Source organism: Nomascus leucogenys, chromosome 14 (genome assembly GCF_006542625.1).
Source record: "Nomascus leucogenys isolate Asia chromosome 14, Asia_NLE_v1, whole genome shotgun sequence".
In the NCBI taxonomy this organism is placed as follows: domain Eukaryota; kingdom Metazoa; phylum Chordata; class Mammalia; order Primates; family Hylobatidae; genus Nomascus; species Nomascus leucogenys.
Window position 1 is genome coordinate 4,790,371 of NC_044394.1, and position 19,352 is coordinate 4,809,722.

Sequence of the window (19,352 nt, forward strand, 5' to 3'; positions counted from 1 at the left end):
GTGGAAACTGGGCAAGAAAGAAGACGCTAAGCTTGGCTGGGGCCAGGAGAAATATTGAGAAGGGTCGTTACCTTCAATCCGATCTAAACCAATCATCTCAAACTTGGCAACTCTTTAAAAATTATGGGGGAGCTTTAAAAATTATGGACTCCCTGATAGCACCGCAGAGGTTCTGATGTAATTGATCTGAGATGCGGCCTGGGCATCGGGATTTTTTTTTAACTCCTCAGGTTATTCCCAGTTTGAAAACTATGGATATAAATTTCTCATTCCTCTTCCCACCCAGACAAAAAAAAAAAAAAAAAAAAATCTAAGTCTAAGTTGATGGCCCAGGGAATCTGGCACCTGCTCCCCTGCAACCAGCCAGTGCTGCAAGGTCCCGGAAAATCCGCGCGCGCGGCGACGCTAAACACGCGGCGGCAGGGCGAGCGGGCCAGGCGGGCGGGGCCGCGCGTGGCCCCGCCCCCGCACGCCTATGGGCGCGAGGTGCGGGCCCTGACGTCACTCTTGTCAGGGCCGCGGCACATGGGCGGCCGGATGCGCTGAGCCCGGCGCTGCGGGGCCGCGGAGCGCTGGGGAGCAACGGCCGCCGGCGCGGGGAGGGGGGTGGGGTGGGACGGCGCGCCGCCTCCGGTGCTGGCACTAGGGGCTGGGGTCGGCGCGGTGCCTTCTGCCCTTCTGCAGCCGTCGACATTTTTTTTTCTTTCTTTTTTTGCAATTTTGAACATTTTGCAAAACGAGGGGTTCGAGGCAGGTGAGAGCATCGTGCGCGTCGCCGGGGAGCCCGCGGGCACTTGGCGCGCTCTCCTGGGACCGTCTGCACTGGAAACCCGAAAGTTTTTTTTTTTAATATATATTTTTATGCAGATGTATTTATAAAGATATAAGTAATTTTTTTCTTCCCTTTTCTCCACCGCCTTGAGAGCGAGTACTTTTGGCAAAGGACGGAGGAAAAGCTCAGCAACATTTTAGGGGACGGTTGTTTCTTTCTTTCTTATTTCTTTTTTTAAGGGGAAAAAATTTGAGTGCATCGCGATGGAGAAAATGTCCCGACCGCTCCCCCTGAATCCCACCTTTATCCCGCCTCCCTACGGCGTGCTCAGGTCCCTGCTGGAGAACCCGCTGAAGCTCCCCCTTCACCACGAAGACGGTGAGCGCTGCCGCGGCCCCGCTCCGGGAAGGGACGACGCTCCGGGGGTCCCCCTCCGCGGCCGGGCACGCCCGCTGGAGCATCCCCCCACCCCGCTCCCGCGCTGTCCCGCGGCGCCCCGGCCCCGCGCTGATGAAATTGAGGAGCTCACCCAGCACCCTTCCTCCCCTTCCTCCTCCTCCTCCATGAAAGGGGAGGGACCCCTCCTGAGCTACATTTAAAAGAGCTTCGGGCACCCGGCCTCCCTGGGTCCCGCTCCTGCTGCGCGGGTGGGAGTGTAACTTGACAGGTCAGGATCGTTCCCTAGAACGAGGCACACCCGCACGCAGAGCGAGCCCGCCTGCGGAGGGCAGAGCCTCCCGGGCTGGGGAGGAGAAACCCTGGGGCTTGGTTCTGTGCGGGGCAGGGGGCGGGGGTCGGCTTGAGGGAGGGGGTCTAACTGCGTAGCCTGGGTTTTGGGGTTGTGTTACAGCTTCAGTTACTGGTTAGTATTTGGAACTCGCGAGGTGTGAGAGAAGACGCGTTTTCTTCTGGTGAAGGGTAGCTGAGAAAGCGGGGTGGGGGCTGGGGCCGGTGGGGGGAGTGGTCTCTCGGCGGGAAGCCGTGCACGCCTCCAGCGCTGACACTTTCCCGGTGCACTTTTTCTGGTGGGAGGGGAGAGCGGAGCAGGCTCACGTGTAACCGCGCAGGAGCCTCCTCTGGCTTGAGCCCTTTCTTGGTAAGTCCCAAACCTTCCCAAGACAACCTTGGCCTTAGCGGTAGAGGAAGGGTACATGTGATGAGGCCCCAAACCGGGCTAAGTGATGCCACGGATTTGGGTTGATGCGATTTCATGCCTTCGGTATCACAGTAGCAAATGCGAACCGTGCGGCTTACAGTGTAGTCTTGAAAGGTTATTTGGCTACAAATAGCTTGGGAGTACTTGCACCTTCTTTCCTAGGAGAGGACAACCTGTTGCATTACAAGAGTTTGCAATCTGCAGATGACAGCCAGGGACCCCTCCCTAACTATCCTTTAAGGAAGAGCATTTGGGAGGAAGGGGCTGCCTGCAGGCTTTTGCATCTGTGGGTGTTTTAAGTCAGATTTTCAGATGAGATGGTACAGGGTTAATGGATGGCAGTGGAGGCTGTGTTTCCCTGAAGATGAAACTCAGAAGCAAATTCCTTAATCCCAGATTCCACCCACGACTGAATACTAGAATTGGCAAGATCCACAATGCTTGTTAAAGACCTAATGGGCGAGCAGTACTTCCAGGTAGCAAATAGCTGCATACTTCCAACATAAGTGTATAGAATAACTCACCTTTTCCAATAGCTGTGCTTTTGAAAGGTTTTGTAAATGCATACTCTTTGTAAATTGTAAAAAAACATACTCCAACTGTTTGGAGAAGGAAGAAAACACTGTATTTTTTTAAACTCCTTTTGTAAAAATCAGTATGCCCCAGTGGCTTTAGAAGCAAACACATGTGAGCTCAGAAAGTTCTCATTTTTCTCTGCCAACATGAGGCATTGGTCAAGTTCCTTCAAGTCTCAGAGCCTCCGAGTCTTTGTTGTAAATGGACGTAATTGTTATTTTGCAAGTTTATTGTGAGATTTTTGAGATAATATATGGAAAGAACCAGGTATCCAGTAGGTGCTCTAAACATGATATTAAAGAAGGGTAGAAGGTCCCTGCTTTACCAAAATTAAGACCACGAACTCACTGGCTTTGTAAGTCTGAATGACCTCACATTGCTGCTGTGATGAATTCCTGGAAGATAATTCAAGCCTGGTTATTGGCTGTTGTTTTCTTAAAAATGACAGCAGTTGTATATAATCGCAGGTGTTATTTTCCTATTTTAGATTTAAGTTATTACTCTTCTCAAGTAATGTGCTGAGACTGTTCTCTGGTTTTTATCCTAGATCAGCTTGTAGCCCTGCCCCAAGGACTAGTGCCTTCTTTCCAAAGTAAATAGGAAGATGTTGAAAAACAGGCAGAGATCCACGTCCTGCCTGAACTTTTAACTCTAGATCTACAAAAGACAGCAGCCAGAGAAGGACCCTGCCATTCGTGAGAAATAGTTTTATAATAGGCCAGGAAAAGTGATAAAAGAGTGGTATTGTTTTTCTTTTCTTTCTTTTTTTTTTAAGTCCAACTTTCCCTTCTTCTGCAGCATTTAGTAAAGATAAAGACAAGGAAAAGAAGCTGGATGATGAGAGTAACAGCCCGACAGTCCCCCAGTCGGCATTCCTGGGGCCTACCTTATGGGACAAAACCCTTCCCTATGACGGAGATACTTTCCAGTTGGAATACATGGACCTGGAGGAGTTTTTGTCAGAAAATGGCATTCCCCCCAGCCCATCTCAGCATGACCACAGCCCTCACCCTCCTGGGCTGCAGCCAGCTTCCTCAGCTGCCCCCTCGGTCATGGACCTCAGCAGCCGGGCCTCTGCACCCCTTCACCCTGGCATCCCATCTCCGAACTGTATGCAGAGCCCCATCAGACCAGGTAAGTGCCCTGAAGATTCTCCCTTCAGAAAGGGAGGAGGAGGGTGAATGGGACAGGCAAGGTAGAGTTAGCATAAACATCTTAACACTCAGGTTTTAGCAAAGATCCTAAGAGAGGAACCTTCTTCTGCTCCACTCCTGGCAGAGGCTCTCCCACTTCAGTGAGCATCCATATCACTCATCTGGAGAGTCCGGTAAATACAGACTCTTTGTATCTACCCCTAGAAATTCTGATTTTGCAAGTCTGGAGTGAGGGCCCAGGAATATGCATTTTAACCAGCTCCCCCATGGGATTCTAATGCAGCTGATCCAAGGGCTGCAGTTTAAGAAATAACAACTTACAGTTAATGATTTGAAAATTTAAGCCTCCGTCGCATCTCCTATCTCTTTTCCTCATTTCCCTAAACACATAGATAACAGGTAGACTCTCAACAGGGTTTGGTTTACCTATATTCACTCTTCTCTGTCCTGAAGGAAAAAAAAAAATGTGAGTAGGGATGTGGGGCAGGTATTTTTTTTTCCATCCTTTTCTCCTTGTTTTGTCATTAGCTAAGAAGTAGAATCTAAAGCAGGCCCTCGTATTGTGCTTCTGAGCCTTCTTCAGGACCAGACTCCGTCTCTCTTGTTGCTATTCCCATAAACCCAACTGTTCTTACTTTTTTTTTTTTTCATTTTCATCTGTCCATCACACTCAGTCCACCTGTATCAAAGCCCACAAGGCTGCAAGGTCAGCTGTAAATGATCTTGAAATAGTACACAAAACTATCACCTGAAATGACCAGTACTTCAAAACCCACTGCTAATGCTCAGATATAAACACAGATTGAAGCAGCTTTGAATTCATGCCTTTAGCACCCTGTAGTACAAAACGAACAGGAAGAAAGACAATTTCATGTGCACAGGTAACCAGGAACAAAGATTCAGCCAGATAAATCGTCCGGAAGGTCACAGAGCTGAGGGCCTTAGCTGTGGGGGAAGACAGAAAGCAGGACAATGCGAAACTTGTGCTAGAGACTGTTACTGAACTCCGTGTCCTCGACTCTTGTAGAAATTTCTGTGGCACACGGAGCAAGAATTTAAATGGCAGGAAATGATGCAAAGGAGGAAGAGAATACCCCTGCCTCGATATATTCGTATTAAAGTTCTTCCTTACAAATCTCTGCGTGCTGGCCCCTTCTCCAAAATTCACTTTGAATTATAACTCAAGGCCACTGGCTGGAATGGAATTAATTCTTAGCCTCCAGCCACCCCTGGAGGCCATGGGGGCTTGGGAAAACACGCCTTTATGTGATCCTGATCCCCTGCCACTTAGAATGTGTGGTGCCACTATCTTCAATTTATTTGTAGGAACAACCAACAAAATGAATAACCCTTCAAAGTAGGAAAACAGCCAGGAGAGAAGGGGACAGAACCCCAGTGAGAGACACAGTTGTGCCTCGGTCATTGTGCTCTGTAGACTGAGAATCACCACTTTGTAGCTTAGAAAGCAACATCATTTCTTGGAGCCTCAGTTTCCCTTTTCGTAGAAGCATACAATTTCTATTTGACTGAGTTATTGTGAAAATTAGGGATGATATGTATAAAGGGTCAAATGATTAGCAATGAGTGTTCTATTTGCAAAAGCAATTGTGATCATTGTTATATGTGTCAACTTTTATTACTTATTTCAATCCCTGTCTTCTGAAATATCTTCTTAAGATAACTAGATACTGTACATAACCCTTCCTCTGGAGAGAAATGTCAGGAGATTTTGCCCAGTAGTTACTGGATTGGGGCATTTTGACCCTAACACTTGTGATCAATTGACAAGTATTTCTCAGTCCCCTACCAAATTTAGGATGTGTACCATGTTAGGAATACTGTATTTTTTCCCAGGAGACCTGCACATGTTGGGTGTTCACACCTTGGTTCCTACTGAGAGTCAAAAATTGGGGTTTTAGAATTTGAAGCAGCTTGAAAACTCATTTGTCAGAGCTCATTAGAGTCAGTATTGATTCAGTGACTCTCAGAAGCTTGGGATGCCCAATCAGAGTGCAATCCATAGCAAAGAACTCCTGAGTTTCAGGGGATGTCATTTTGTAAGGTTCTGGTGGAAAGACACTGGGATCAAAGGGAACACTGAGGGTCTAGAAATGAGTTCTCCATTTCAATGTCTTATTTTAAATAATGGAAACACACTTCAACATAATTTCCTTCTTGGAATTAAAAACTCGATAGTCCTCACAGAAAAAGAAAAAAGTTAAACCTCATCTTCAAATACCAAACTCAGGTAAAATAACACTCCGTTGTTCATAGATTGTTGATCATTATAAAGATGCAAAATAAAATTCTAAGAGATGTTGGCTTGATGCATGGATATTGCAAGCAAACCTGAAAAAGGAGAAAGTTCTTGATTATTCTGTGTGGCTCACAGGAGTGACCAGAATAGAAGTACCAAGTTAATCTTGAGGAAAATAAGTCCTCAGAAGGGAAGAGCACAGATGTAGCCTTGGTCATTCTGGGAACTGTATAATTTCAGTCTTGATTGGTGTTTCTCAACCTTGGCACTGTTAATGTTTTGGATAAACCTTGTGTCTTATGCTTTATAGGATGCTTAGCAGCATCCCTGCCCCTACCTCCTAGTTGCAAGTAGGACCCCCACTGCCCCAGATGTGACAAGTAAAAATGTCTTCAGTCACTGCCAAATGTCCCCTGGGCATAATACAGTCACTCCTGGTAGAGAATCACTGATCTAGAACTTCAATTTGGACAGCAAAATCTGGACTTACTTTAGGACCCTGTCACACGAATGGATAAACCACCTGCAATGCTTTATGGCAAAACTTTTAAGAAGGTCAGGGGACATTGGGTTGCCAAGAAGAAACAGAATATTAATAAGAGCATAATTATACACTTTAGTTGATAAAACTAAGCCATCAGGCTAATCAGGAGATAATTGCAGAGTGGTTTATCAAACAGTTGTTTTTGGCTATTCACTCAGCATGCATCTTTTGAGCTATGCTCCGTTGTGGCGTTAGTGCTACCTGTTTGTTGAAAGGCAATGAAACCATGAGCTGATAAAGTATGCATTTCTACATCTACCCCAAGGATGTCTTGGAATGACAAGGTGAGCATTCTTGAGAATATTTATTTATTTATTTATTTATTTATTTGAGATGGAGTCTCGCTCTGTCACCCAGGCTGGAGTGCAGTGACACAATCTTGGCTCACTGCAACCTCCACCTCCCAGGTCCAAGCTATTTTCCTGCTTCAGCCTCTCTAGTAGCTGGGATTACAGGCATGCACCACCACGCCCGGCTAATTTTTGTATTTTTAGTAGAGACGGGGTTTCACCATGTTGGCCAGGCTGGTCTCAAACTCTTGACCTCAAGTGATCCGCCCACCTCGGCCTCCCAAAGTGCTGGGATTACAGGCATGAGCCACCACACCTGGCCCATTCTTGTGACTTCTCATGCTATTTACCATGACTGCCCCACCCCCTTTCTTATCTTGAGCACCCCATCCCTATTCCTCTAACTGTCTGACCAAAGAATGAATCAAATATCTGAAGAAATCCAGTTTTCTTTCAAGAAACAATCCAGGGATTCATTAAAACCTGCTGTGGCTGTCGTAGGATCACCAAGCTTTCTGGGCTGACATCTTAATGAAGGGAAGAGTGGTGGTTCTTGGAGGCCGGAGCTAACTGCAGGGGCTCCTCGGTCATCCACGTGCAGTGTCCTGAATGTTCCTAGGCCAGCAGAGATGGCAGGAGTCATTCTGATGCCTTCAGTGTTTGCATTTTAGATACTATCAGAGGTGGGATGTGGGGTGCTCTCCTGGAGGTACGAATATGTGCTGGGTACTGGAAAAAGAAGAATCTGTTTGCCATGAGAATTGAGTGATTGCTTTAAGGACAGCCATCCCTTTAGGGAAAGTCATCTATAGCAGACAAAGGCAGAGTTATTTTTATATCACATGCTTGTAAAGCCAGATTTGAAATTGTTTCCTCTGGTGGTTTTTCTTTGAATAGCTGGGGGGTGTCCTACCACTGTTAGGCCCATATTCCACCGAGAATTAAGAAGGCTGTCTTTCTAGTTCTGAGCACGGAGACTGGGTTGTGATGAAGGCTGGTTAGAGAGTAAAGTGAAAACCCCTCCATGTGGTCGTGTGTGGGAAAAGGATGGCATAAGTGGGTGGCACAAAAGGAGCGGGGGTGGGGGGCACCCATTGTACCTCTGCAATGTGGAGTTTGTGTTCTGTTTCTGCCGACCTTCCTTGTGAGAAGGTTTGGGTATGGAAGGAAAACGCTGGCCTGGGAATCTGAGTAATGATGGAGGGAACTTCTGTGCAGGTGATTCTGGGTTTATGGAAGGTCAGAGGATTCTCTTACTTTTCCCAATATTACGAGGTGAAGCTCCCCTTAAGGGCGTGCAGTTCATGTATCTTTCCAGTCCAGCAGACTGATAATGTCTGCAGGTTGGGAGCGCCGTGACTGATAGTAGCTGTGCCCGGTGTCTCAAGCATCTTGGAAGTGCTGTTCATTCATCAGGGGCTAGGAGATCCTGAAGGGGAGGGGGTCTGCATGGTTCTGGAGACAGGTAGGCATTTTTCTGTTTCTTGTAGAGTTTATCTTCTCCACGGATCCCTGTAGAGGACAGGCTTGCTATCTACAGGATAGTAGTCCCAAGCCTATGGCAAGAGGTATTTTTGGGCATGTCTGGAAAGCAAGGCAACGTGGTGGTTAGGAGTGCGGGCTCTGGGCTCAGGGGCTTGGGTTTACATACTGGACCCACCCCTGGCTTGCCATGTAACTTTGTGTCAATTTCTTAACCTCTTTAAGCCTCAGTTTACTCATCAATACAATGGAAATTATAAATGGTCCCTCTCCCTTGGGGTTTTGGCAGGGTTAAATAAGACCGCATGTGACAAGTCTGGCCAGTGTGTATTGCACGAGTACTGGGTGCATTCAGCTGTTATGGTGTCAGTGGCATGAGGTACAGAAAGGAATGACTGGATTCCCAACCCCTGTTTTCTATTTAGGGATTTATTTATCCAGTCCCCTTCCCTCTGCAAAAATAGGACATGCTTTCATGCATATTTTTTTCTTTCCCATCATGTCCAACACTTAACAGCCTGACCTTTCTCTTCCTTCTCGGTTGGGACGAATCGCTTCCCTGATGTTAACCCAGCAGCTGGCTTCTGGGTTACCAACTCTTGTTTTGCCAATGTGGAAACAGCCACTGTCTGGGTGCCCAGTCCCCCAGCTCTCGTGTGAGCCCTGGCAACCCTGGCTGCCTGCCTGCGTGACCGTGTGCTCCAGGCACGTGGCTGTGCCCTGTGGAGCTTGCCCAACGCTGTGTGGTGTGCTGGCTTGCTTTTTTTTTTTCTTTTCTCCTCCCTCTTGCTTCCCTTCCCAGGAGAATGACAGCAAGTGCCAGCAAGCAATTGTAATCCTGACCCTGGCATGAGAAAGCTGAGCTCTGGAGGGCAGTTCAGATGCCAGGGAAACCTGTTCTGTCCAACATTCTAGCCAGACCCCAAAGCTGGCCCTCTCTCCTGCCTGTCTGCCCAGAGGCCCTGTCTTCTCTGCACTGCTGTGGTGGGCAGGATTCCTGGAGGCCAGCTCCTGCCAAGGGTCTTGGCAGAGTTTTTCCAGTTCAGCACTGTGCCTACCAGACTAGAAAAATAGCAATATAAAGACAGAATTAGGTGGAGGAGAAGGAAAGGGGGTGGGGGAGGTGGGAAGAAAAAAACCCTTGATAATATCCTAATGTAGAAAGCCAGAGGAGGGGAAGACAGCCGTGATTTATTAGGTTTCTCAGAAACCTCTCTTCCAACTAGCACTAATCACTTTCATCCAGGAATCGTTTTTTATGTCTCAGCAATGAAAATGGAGGGAAGAGGGAAGGTAGTAGAGAAAGTAATAAGATGAAAAAAATTAGAAAATAATATATTAGAGAGGTACAGGGCCTGTGTTTGATTCTGTCATGGGTGTGGGTGAGAATATTGGTCACAGCTAATATTGATTATAATATTTGGCCCTCCCCCAGCAAATGTCTTGTCCTAAAGCTACTAAACCACTGTTTTTCTATAAATTTAAATTTCCCTCAGACTTAGGTGCCTCTGTCTCACCATGCACCATATCTGTCCTGTGTTTGAGACACCAGTCTATATGGGCAATATAGCAGTAATGCTTTTTAGAGCCCAGAACTGAATGAACAAAACAACCTGAGTGTGAATCCTGACCTTGCCACTCATTAGCTGCTCACGATCTCAGGCAAGTCATTTAAATGCTCTGAGCTTTCAGTTTCTCATCCGGAACTTTGGAAGAATCACTGGACCTGTCTCGTAGGACCGTCGAAGGTCATATGAGCCAATGCATGCAGAGTAATTGTCACAGTGCCTCGCACACAGCAAGTGCTTAATAACAGCTGCTGCAAGCAGCACCTTCACCACCATCTAATCTCATTTCCTATGGGAGGACCAAGCATGGGGCTCAGAAAGAGTCTTGATACTTTTCCCTTCCTAGCGAATTAAGAACACTGGTCAAGAAATATGGATTTCTCCCCTGCTTCTCTGCCAAGTCTTGCTTGCCCTTCTCTTAGCCTTTGAATTTTAGGTGACCTTGAGTAGCTAACTGTACCCTTTACTCATTCTTCCTGGCTCATGGGATTAAATAAACAAAATGCATTTTGAAGAAGCTTTCTGTTTCTTTGTTTTTTGAGACAGGGTCATGCTCCGTTGCCCAGGCTAGAGAGCAGTGGTGCAATTATGGCTCACCACAACCTCAGCCTCCCAGGCTCAAGAGATCCTCCCACCTCAGCCTCCCAAGTAGCTGGGACTACAGGCATGCACCACCACACCTGGCTAATTTTTGTATTTTCTATAGATACAGGGTTTTGTTATGTTGCCTAGGCTGGTCTTGAGCTCCTGAGCTCAAGCTAACCATCCAACTTTGGCCTCCCAAAGTGCTGGGATTACAGGTGGAAACCACTGTGCCCTGCCCAAAGAAGTTCTTGATTAGATTTCTTCCATGTCATGTTTGCTAATAGATCAATCAATTGCTGCTACCATTGAATTTTTAACAATAGACATTAATAATTATATTTAAAGGCAATATAGTGACCTTGGGGGTAAGGAAACCATAAAGGTATGTTATGGTGTTTCAAAAGGAGAAGGTTCAGTTTATCCTCCTGCTTGCAAGCAAGACTTTACATAAGCATTCCAGAATAATAATTCCTCCTCTCCCCAAGGGGTTCTTTAATGAGTAAATCCTTAATCTTTCGGAACCTTGATTATCTCTTCTGCAAAGCAACATCCTTGTTGGGTTTTTGTGAGCTTTCTAAAGCTACTGTGCAAGAAAGATCCAGCTTGGTGCCCTGTGCATAGTAGCCAAGCCTTTACCATGAGTCAGTTCAGTTACTTTTCTCTAAGAAATGATGCAGTGATTAGAAAACAACAGAGGACTTTGGGAGGCTGAGGTGGGAGGATTACTTGAAACCAGGAGTTTGAGAGCAGCCTGGGCAACACAGCAAGACCCATCTCTACAAAATATCTTTAAAAAAAATATTAGCTGGATATGGTGGCACGTGCCTGTAGTCTTGGTTACTTGGGAGGCTGAGGCAAGAGGATCGCCTGAGCCCGGGAATTCGAGGCTGCAGTGAGCCTTGATTGCATCACTACACTCCAGCCTGGGTGACAGAGTGAGACCCTGTATGTAAAATTAAAAATAGAAAGCAACAGAGGAGGTTTTAGGAGGCGAAGAGCAATGTGCATGGTCCCAGAAATAGCATCCGTTTTTGCTTTGTGCTTTGGTGTTTTGATTTGTGCACCCTGAGGAAGAGAGACAAGAGTACAATTTGGCTGCTAGTTTCAAGAGACAGTGATTTAGTAGGGAAGATAAGACTTTTAGGCAAAGTGATGAGTGACAGGACAAACTAGCATGTTCTCAGTGTCAAATGACGGGTATATAGAGGCCTCCAATGTCTGTTGAAAAGAGGAGGTTGAAAGATTAATCAAGAAAATGAATAAAAATTTTAAAAATAAATAAGGGAGCAGTATAGCCAATAAGAGCTGCCAGACCTCACAGGAAGAAGCCTTTGCTCAAGGCAAAGGTGCCTGGGGCGAGGCTTCTTGGAAGAGTTGTAGCCTGTGACGGGCCCGGAAGGAGGGGTGAGAGAGCCAGACTGGAGAGGTTAATGCCCCACAGAGTTATAGAGGCAGGAATGCCCACAGGGTGTTTTAGGCAACAGGGTGTAGATCCAATTTGGCTGGTGCAGAAAATTCATATGAAGGAGTCAGGGAGATGAGTCAGAGAGGTTGGTGCCAGTCAGGTTGACAGCTTCATGAGTACCAGGCTGCAGAGCTTGAACTTTATCCAGTAGGCAATAGGGAGCCATTGAAGGTTTTTGAGCAGGAAAGTGCATGTGAACATTTCCACTTGAGTTCAAGGTTGGATTTGAAACATTTTTAGAAACTTGACAATAGTTTCCTCTGGCAAGCCAGGATTTCCTTATTTTTATTATTTTGAAAATAAATACTCTCCCTTGAACATCAAACAGCTTTTCAAAACACGATGTTCTAATGATCTAGAGAAAGTAATTCAAAAACACAGGGTTTAGGTTTCATTTATAAAACCCATAATTTTGGTGATTGGGGGAAACACTCTTTGGCAAGGAAATGGTTTGAGGGATTTGACTGGTTCAGAATTTAAAAGTCCAAAAGCAGGCCTGGTCTCATAGGAGTAGAAAAATAGATTTTAATAAACCCAAGTCATTAACATTCATCACTTTTAAATGCCTCTATTTTATACAGCTTACTAGCTTTGCAAATAAGTATATTGAACCAGATGTTATATGTATGTTTGTGTGTGTGTGTATGTGCGTGCACGTGTGTGTGGGCATGCGTGCGTTTGGGTTTGTGGGTGGGGGTGGGAAGGTTAATGTCTCAGTGATACAAATAGTACCTGATTGTAAGGATTACCTGGAGCAGTAATATCAAGCTAAAAATAGTTAGCCAAGTTTCTGGCTAGCTTATTCATTTTACTCCTGGGAAACAAAGGAGTCATTATTACAGTTTTGCATTCTTGAGTCCTGACCTTGTATTTGTGGCTCCCTTCTTCCCTGAAAACAGAACTGTACATCATGCTTAGATATGGGATGTGTGTGTGTGTGTGTGTTTCATATTGGAAGTACTAGTAAAGGAAAGGGACATTGTGGGAGGGGATCAGACTGGGGGGGTTGGACTGCTGAATGTCACGTGCGTGAAATGACTTGCTCAAGCACCCCCTGAAGTGTGCTCTGATATCAAGCCAAGATTTCAGAAGGCTGAAAGAGTTGCCATAACCCGATCTAGTTCACTTAAATAGAAAATAGCTGTCAATGTGGGCAATTTCACCTCCAGCTACATACAGTAGACAATTACAGGAGTGTTGGCAGAATCAAGTGTCTGCTGGGGGAGAAACTATAGTGTTTGTTTCTGTCGAATTGGCTTGTGGTGGGTACAGACTCCATGACCGAATGTGGAAATTCCTAAAATGTTGGTTTTCCTTCTTTTCTGACTTTAACAAACTAATGTTACTCTCTTAACTCACTACACATCCAATCTCATTTTCTTTCCTGAAAAACTACGCAGCTCCCCTGTCACGCAGGGTTCGTAAAAGTTTTGTTTTTAGAAGTTTAATCTGGGATTTGTTTCCTTAATGATCTTTGGAAGGATGCTTTGGAATTTGAGGTCTTATAATGAGACATGGCTTGTGGCTATTAAATCCTATTGCCTCTCAAATTTTGCCTGGGAGACCCTAGATTCCTGAAAACAATGAGTGCATGCTACAGAAAGATGCTTCAGGGAGCTACAGCACTAAATCATCTGTGACAAAATGTTCTCTTAGAAAGTGGAATTGCATAAATGGATCAGCAGAAATAAATGCTTTGGCAGAAATTCCTTGAGTGGGGAAGAGCAATGCTTTCTTTTCTAATTAGCTCTGGGTAACAGTCTGCTGTGATGTCTTTGCTGTGGAACCCAGGCATGGACAGTGGAGCAGGAAAGTCTCATCACTGCTCTCTAAGTGCTTCTGCACTTAATGGAAAGAGTTAAGCACGCCTGTCCATTCATACACAATAAATGCCTCTTGAATTGATTCGAGTGGGAAAAGCAAAGGTTTGTTTGGGGGAAGGATGCCACCAGGCCCTGACCAATGGGAATCAATGCAGCAAACCAGATGAACAAGATCATCTAGATATGCAGTAATCAGATTACCCAGAACAGAAATCTCAATACCCCAAGATATGAAGGGTTATTTTAAGGATAGTGGCAAACAGTTAAACTCAGCCTGCCCTGAGGATTGAACAGAAGACTTAATTCACCTTAGTCATTATGATGTGGGCTGAATTAGTAACACTGAAGGAGACCATGCAGGCGTTTACTAGAGAACTATGAAAACAGGACAGAGATCTCAGATCCAATTAGTACTGGATCAAAATAGTATCGCTTTTAAAAGGCCAAAGGCCATTGAAAGATTTATAGAGGAAAGAGTAGGTAATGTAAAATTTAAAGATGGAAATGAAGCCTTGAAAGAGTTCCTGAAGACAAGAAGAGAGAAATTTGCAGAACTGACCTTGTAAGAATTTCATAAAATTCATTTCATTATGATTGATTTCTTTGTATTAGTACACCTTCCTGGGGAAGTGAGTATCTTTTTTCCTCATAAAATCTAAAGCGTGTTTATTTCAAATGGGCAGTGACAACTAAATGATTTAAAAATAATATTTATATTCATGTCAAAAAAGTTATTTTTAACATTATAAGTGAAATTTACCCAAACGTATTAGGCCAGATAATGATATTTAGTTATTGGCTTCCTGGAAGACTGATGACAGGAAGATTCAGTATTACACAAACTAGGTATAAAGAAGCAATTTAGGTCTACTTATTTTATTTCTCCTTTGACCCTCTCACTTGCCTGGCAGTAGCATTGCATTGATTGAGATTTTATGATTATTTTATCTCGAATTGGTTAAACTAAAATGTATATCTTTGTCTTCTTTACAAAGAAAGATATTACTAGCTGGGCACAGTGGCTCACACCTGTAATCCCAGTGCTTTGGGTGGCCAAGGTGGGAAGATCACTTGAGGCCAAGCGTTCAAGACCAATCTGGGTAACCTAGTGAGACCCCATCTCTACATTATATATATATTTTTAATTTAAAAAGAAAAAATATTACCAAACAGATTAATTATGCAAACATAATTTTGGGACACAGCGTTAACTTGAGTGCAAAATCGTTTTTAAAGATTTTAACTGTGTATATATAAATGAATATCCTGAACCATAAGTGCATATTAGTGAATAGCAAAAGAATTTTTTTCATTCTGACATTTCAGTAATTCAGATTAGCATTCCCACCAAATTGTTGCCAGTTATCTCCGTCTGTCCCCTTCTCCATTCCCCCCTACCACTCAATTTTCATATCTTTAAAATTAAATTTTCATATAAGTATATGGAACCAAAATATTATTTTCATTCGTTTACCTGCCACCAGAGAGGATGTCATCGGCCAACCCGCAAAGGTGGTGGGATCTACCAGCCATATAACTCTTCTGCATTTGTTCCCTCCATTGTAAGTGAGGGTGCTGATACCTGCCTCAGAGGATTCCTGGAGAAGTAAATGAGATGATACATGTACAGCACTCAGAACAGTGCTCAGTATATAAATGGCAGCTTTCAGCAGTTTTATTTTTATTCTACAATTACTATTCCTTCTCTTCTTCCACCTCCGTGGCTATTTTATGGACACTCTTAAGTAGGAACACATCTTGTGTTACAGCAATGCTATAGCAGTGATGGCCTGGAGACTGCTTTTGAGTTATTGCAGGGAAGAAAGGATCATGAAGAGATACAGCAGGTGAGCACCCCGTGTTTTTACACCTGTGAGAAGATACTTCCCACCTCAAACACCATTTGTGGTCCTATCACCCTAGCACGTCACAGTGTAACTGCCTGCTTTCTTGGATAGCTCTTTGAATAGATGTATGCCCTGCAGGCCCTGGCTGTGTCTTCCGTCTCCATATGCCCTGCTGTGCCTGCATATGTCTTCTGGTGCTATGCCTGGAAGATCTTGAGTGGGTAGGGGTGAAAGGGAATTTAGAATACATTTCCTTTGGTGCTCTAGGGCCTTTCCAACATGCTGCCAGATTTGTGTTTTAGGTTTCTTCTTTTTACCCTTGGTGACACTTCTGGGCCATAAAGTAGTGAACTGGCTGTCCTCTAGTTGTTGTTGATGGGCTCTTGAGTGACGTGGAGGCAGGATAATGGGTTTTCAATGGTCACAAAACTCCCCGGCCTTCTGCTCTCCTTAGTGTGAGTCTCTCAAATACATACTTCTTAACTCTCCTTTCTCTATACCAGAGGGAAACGTGGCAGAGAGGGGTCCAGATAGGAAAGAATGGACTCTTCTGCTGAAGTGGAATGGAAATACAAGGAAATTGTAAAAACAAAAGTAGATTATTTGGAAGAAACGTCTAAAAACGGTTTTTACACAAAGGGGACAACTAGAAGTTGATCGATTTAAGAATTGAGATTAACCTGGTATGACTTTGGTTTCCAACTAGATTACAGCTGTGGGGTTCTTGGCCCTTGGCATGGGTCTCGCTCGATACAGTATGTTGGGCACTGTATATGTGGGTGTGGCAGGATAAGGCTTTTAAAGGTACAGCAGTCTTGAGGGATTACAAAGTACATCAGCATGAAAGTAGGCAAGATTTTAGCCTCTTGAGAGGGATGTTGAATTTCAGCTAAAGCTCCCTCAGCATATTTTTGTATCCCATCAAATATCTCTGGGTTGCGGCCAGGGGCAGTGGTTCACGCCTGTAATCCCAGCACTTTGGGAGTTTGAGGAGAGTGGATCACTTGAGGTCAGGAGCTCGAGACCAGCCTGACCAACATGGTGAAACCCCGTCTCTACGAAAAATACAAAATTAGCCAGGCGTGGTAGCAGGTGCCTGTAATCCCAGCTGCTCAGGAGGCTGAGGCAGGAGAATCGCTTGAACCCAGGAGGCGGAGGTTGTGGTGAGCCAAGATTGTGCCATTGCACTCCAGCCTGGGCAACAAGAGCAAAACTCCATCTCAAACAAAACAAACAGAACAAAAAATATCTCTGAGTCCCTCTCCCCTTTTATAAAAGAGCAAACACAATACTCCTAAGTTTAAATCAGATAAATTCAGTATGAAATCATAGCAATAGCCATTATGTGTTAAAACCAGCATTGTCCTAAACACTTACTGTAAGTGGTTGTAGCAAGTCAACTCATATTGGAAATGATATTGGTCCCTGGAATTTAGTCTGTTCCCAAGAGGACTGGATGTTGTGAATACATTGCCAAAGTATGTTTTCTTTTTTTCTCCATCAGCCCTTCCATTCTGACTACAGGCAGCTTAAAAATAAATTTGGGCATATCTCAGTGGCCAGAAACCATGGAGATCAGGATGAAATCATTTTCAAGGCAGAAATAACAAGCGTTGATAAAGATATTCAGAGAAACACAGTCCTAATAGCATCAGCACGTGATTGTGGGTCCCTTTAGTCACCAAGCTAAATTGAATTTGGAATCAGGGGTCTACTGAATAGCCAGGAAACTTTTGAGCAAGTCACTTGAATCCTGAGCCCCCATTTCCTCATCCAGAACATGGTGGCCTATTTTGTAGGATTGTCACGCAAGCTAAATTACATTAAACAAGCTATCAGTAAAAGGATGCAGGACTGTGCCTACTCGGATTGTCACCCAGTGAGTTTCAATTCAGAGTCCGAATCTGGTATTTAAAGACCACGTTCTAAAATGCACTTGTAGTTAATATCTTTGGAGTCTTGCTTCCAGGTTTTTGAGTTGCTGGACTGGGTCTTTCTAAGCTCCGTGATGCTGCTTTGGGAACACAAGAGATCTAATCCGTAGTCCTGGCTATGCTATTAATTGCAAGTATAACCTTAGGTGTTCAGCTTCTCTGGCTTTTACTCCTTCATCTGTAAAATGGGAATAATCTACGTCCTTCTAACTTACAAGTATGTCATAATAGAAAACTGACCAAACAGTTTACATCAATGTCCATTTTTATTTCCGTTGGGTTTTAGGCAGCAAGAGATGGAAAACACATCGCAACAATTTCAAAGGTAGGCCAGTTCCAAAGAGCACTGAACGTGGAGTCAGCCCATCTAGGTTCTAAAGCCAGTTTGTCAGCATTATGTGTCTCTGGACAGGTCACCAAATCTCGCAAAGCCTAATTTTTCTTGTCTATAAAATGTAGGTGCTGTTTCTAGCTCTGTGACTCCATGTTCAAAGATTACTATGTGCTGGAAGACAACTAACACTCACATTTTGGTGAATGTCTAAAAAAATTTAAAGCCTCTTGGGGGCAATGGAGCTGCTCCCAAGCCAAGTAGTAGATGGATTAAGAATCTGACATTCTGCCACTCATAAAGGATGACAGAGTTTAAAAACTAACGCCGAAAAGCAAAAGACATTTGACACCTTTTGGAATAAAAAAATCAACAACAATCAAGCTAGTTACTTCTTTAAAAAATGGTCTTCATGCCAAATGGGAACCACCAGATTCTCTCTGGTGTTCAGCATTCCAGAACAACCCTGAAAATAAATTATCTGGCTGGAATCATTGCTCCAACGGTTGGATTTCTTAGTAGTAGTTTATTAGCCAGACAAAATAATTTTTTTATGAAGAAAAAAAAAATGGAAAGCCCACAGAAGAAAAAACCCCAGGGCCCACTGCTGGCTCTTTTGATGGCAACTTTTCTAGAAGGACAGTGGCCAGAGGAGGCCTTTGGCTGCTCCTCTGGGTGGCTGGAGTCAGGTTTGTAGAACCTGCCTGTGATAGTAGGTTTCCTTTTGCAACTGGCTCTGATGGATTAGTAGGTGCCTGAAAAGTCATTTTGAAAGGCTCTGAGGCTTGGTCTGGACTCAGTGAAGAGTTCTGTGATTGATTAGTGATGTCTGCCCTTGGCTTGGATGGGGCAGTACTGGTGCCCTGGTGTTTGCTGTCCTGCCAGAGCAGGTTGGGAAGATCCTTTAGTACTTGCCCTTCTACTGGGCAGCAGATCAAGGACTCAGGCCAATGTTGCTTCCGATGTCCTGGAAAAGTGTTTTCTGAGCCTCCAGCACATAATGTTTTACTCTCTGAAGGAGGCTTATTCTGATTAGCTGAACAGAGAGAATGGAAGAAAGGAAGTCTGTTGATTCAGCTCCTTGGTCACGAGACAGGAATTGCAAGGTGGAGGGAAGCTGTAATTCCAACACGTAAGTCCATGGATACTCCAATAAAGCACAGGCGTAGGTGCCACTGACCCAGCAGAGGCAGCCACAAACCACAGACTCTGGGAAGCTGCCTGTGGCCAGAGGTCATGGCTGCAGATTCCAGGGAAACTGCATCCTTGGTAGGCAGTCAGCCGTACACTCCATACTTGCGATTCTTGATATTTGAAATCAAAATCAAAGTGCAGCCACTTTCTTTAAGGAAGCTTTAGAGAACTTGCCAGTCTGTTTAGGATTGAAGGTGATTCTCAGTTATCCATGCTAAAGGAACGGATAATCTGAAGTTTTTTTCTCCTCAGCTGTGGAACGTGCTTTGTGTTTTTGTGCTGTTGATCTGCTTTCCTGGTAAGGTTTGAACTCTTCAGATTTTTCTTTCTATAAAGAACGGTTGAGGGGGAGTGTAGCGCTTTTTGCAGCTCCC

General features: G+C 44.6%; 1 protein-coding gene across 4 annotated transcripts in view; it reads left to right on the top strand.

Moving 5' to 3' along the window:
• The first annotated feature begins 503 nt into the window (after positions 1-503).
• HLF (HLF transcription factor, PAR bZIP family member) overlaps positions 504-19,352 on the top strand; it is a 59,888-nt gene continuing 41,039 nt past the window's right edge. Inside the window, exons 1-2 of one of the 4 annotated variants that reach the window (XM_003272278.4) lie at positions 504-1,150; positions 3,303-3,638. In XM_003272278.4, the coding sequence (XP_003272326.1) occupies positions 1,036-1,150; positions 3,303-3,638 (451 nt within the window). In that variant the 5' untranslated portion in view covers positions 504-1,035. Of the gene's footprint in view, positions 1,151-1,271; positions 1,440-1,774; positions 1,869-3,302; positions 3,639-19,352 lie in introns of those variants that run through there. The other 3 variants (XM_030827488.1, XM_012503352.2, XM_030827489.1) reach the window with 3 other exon arrangements.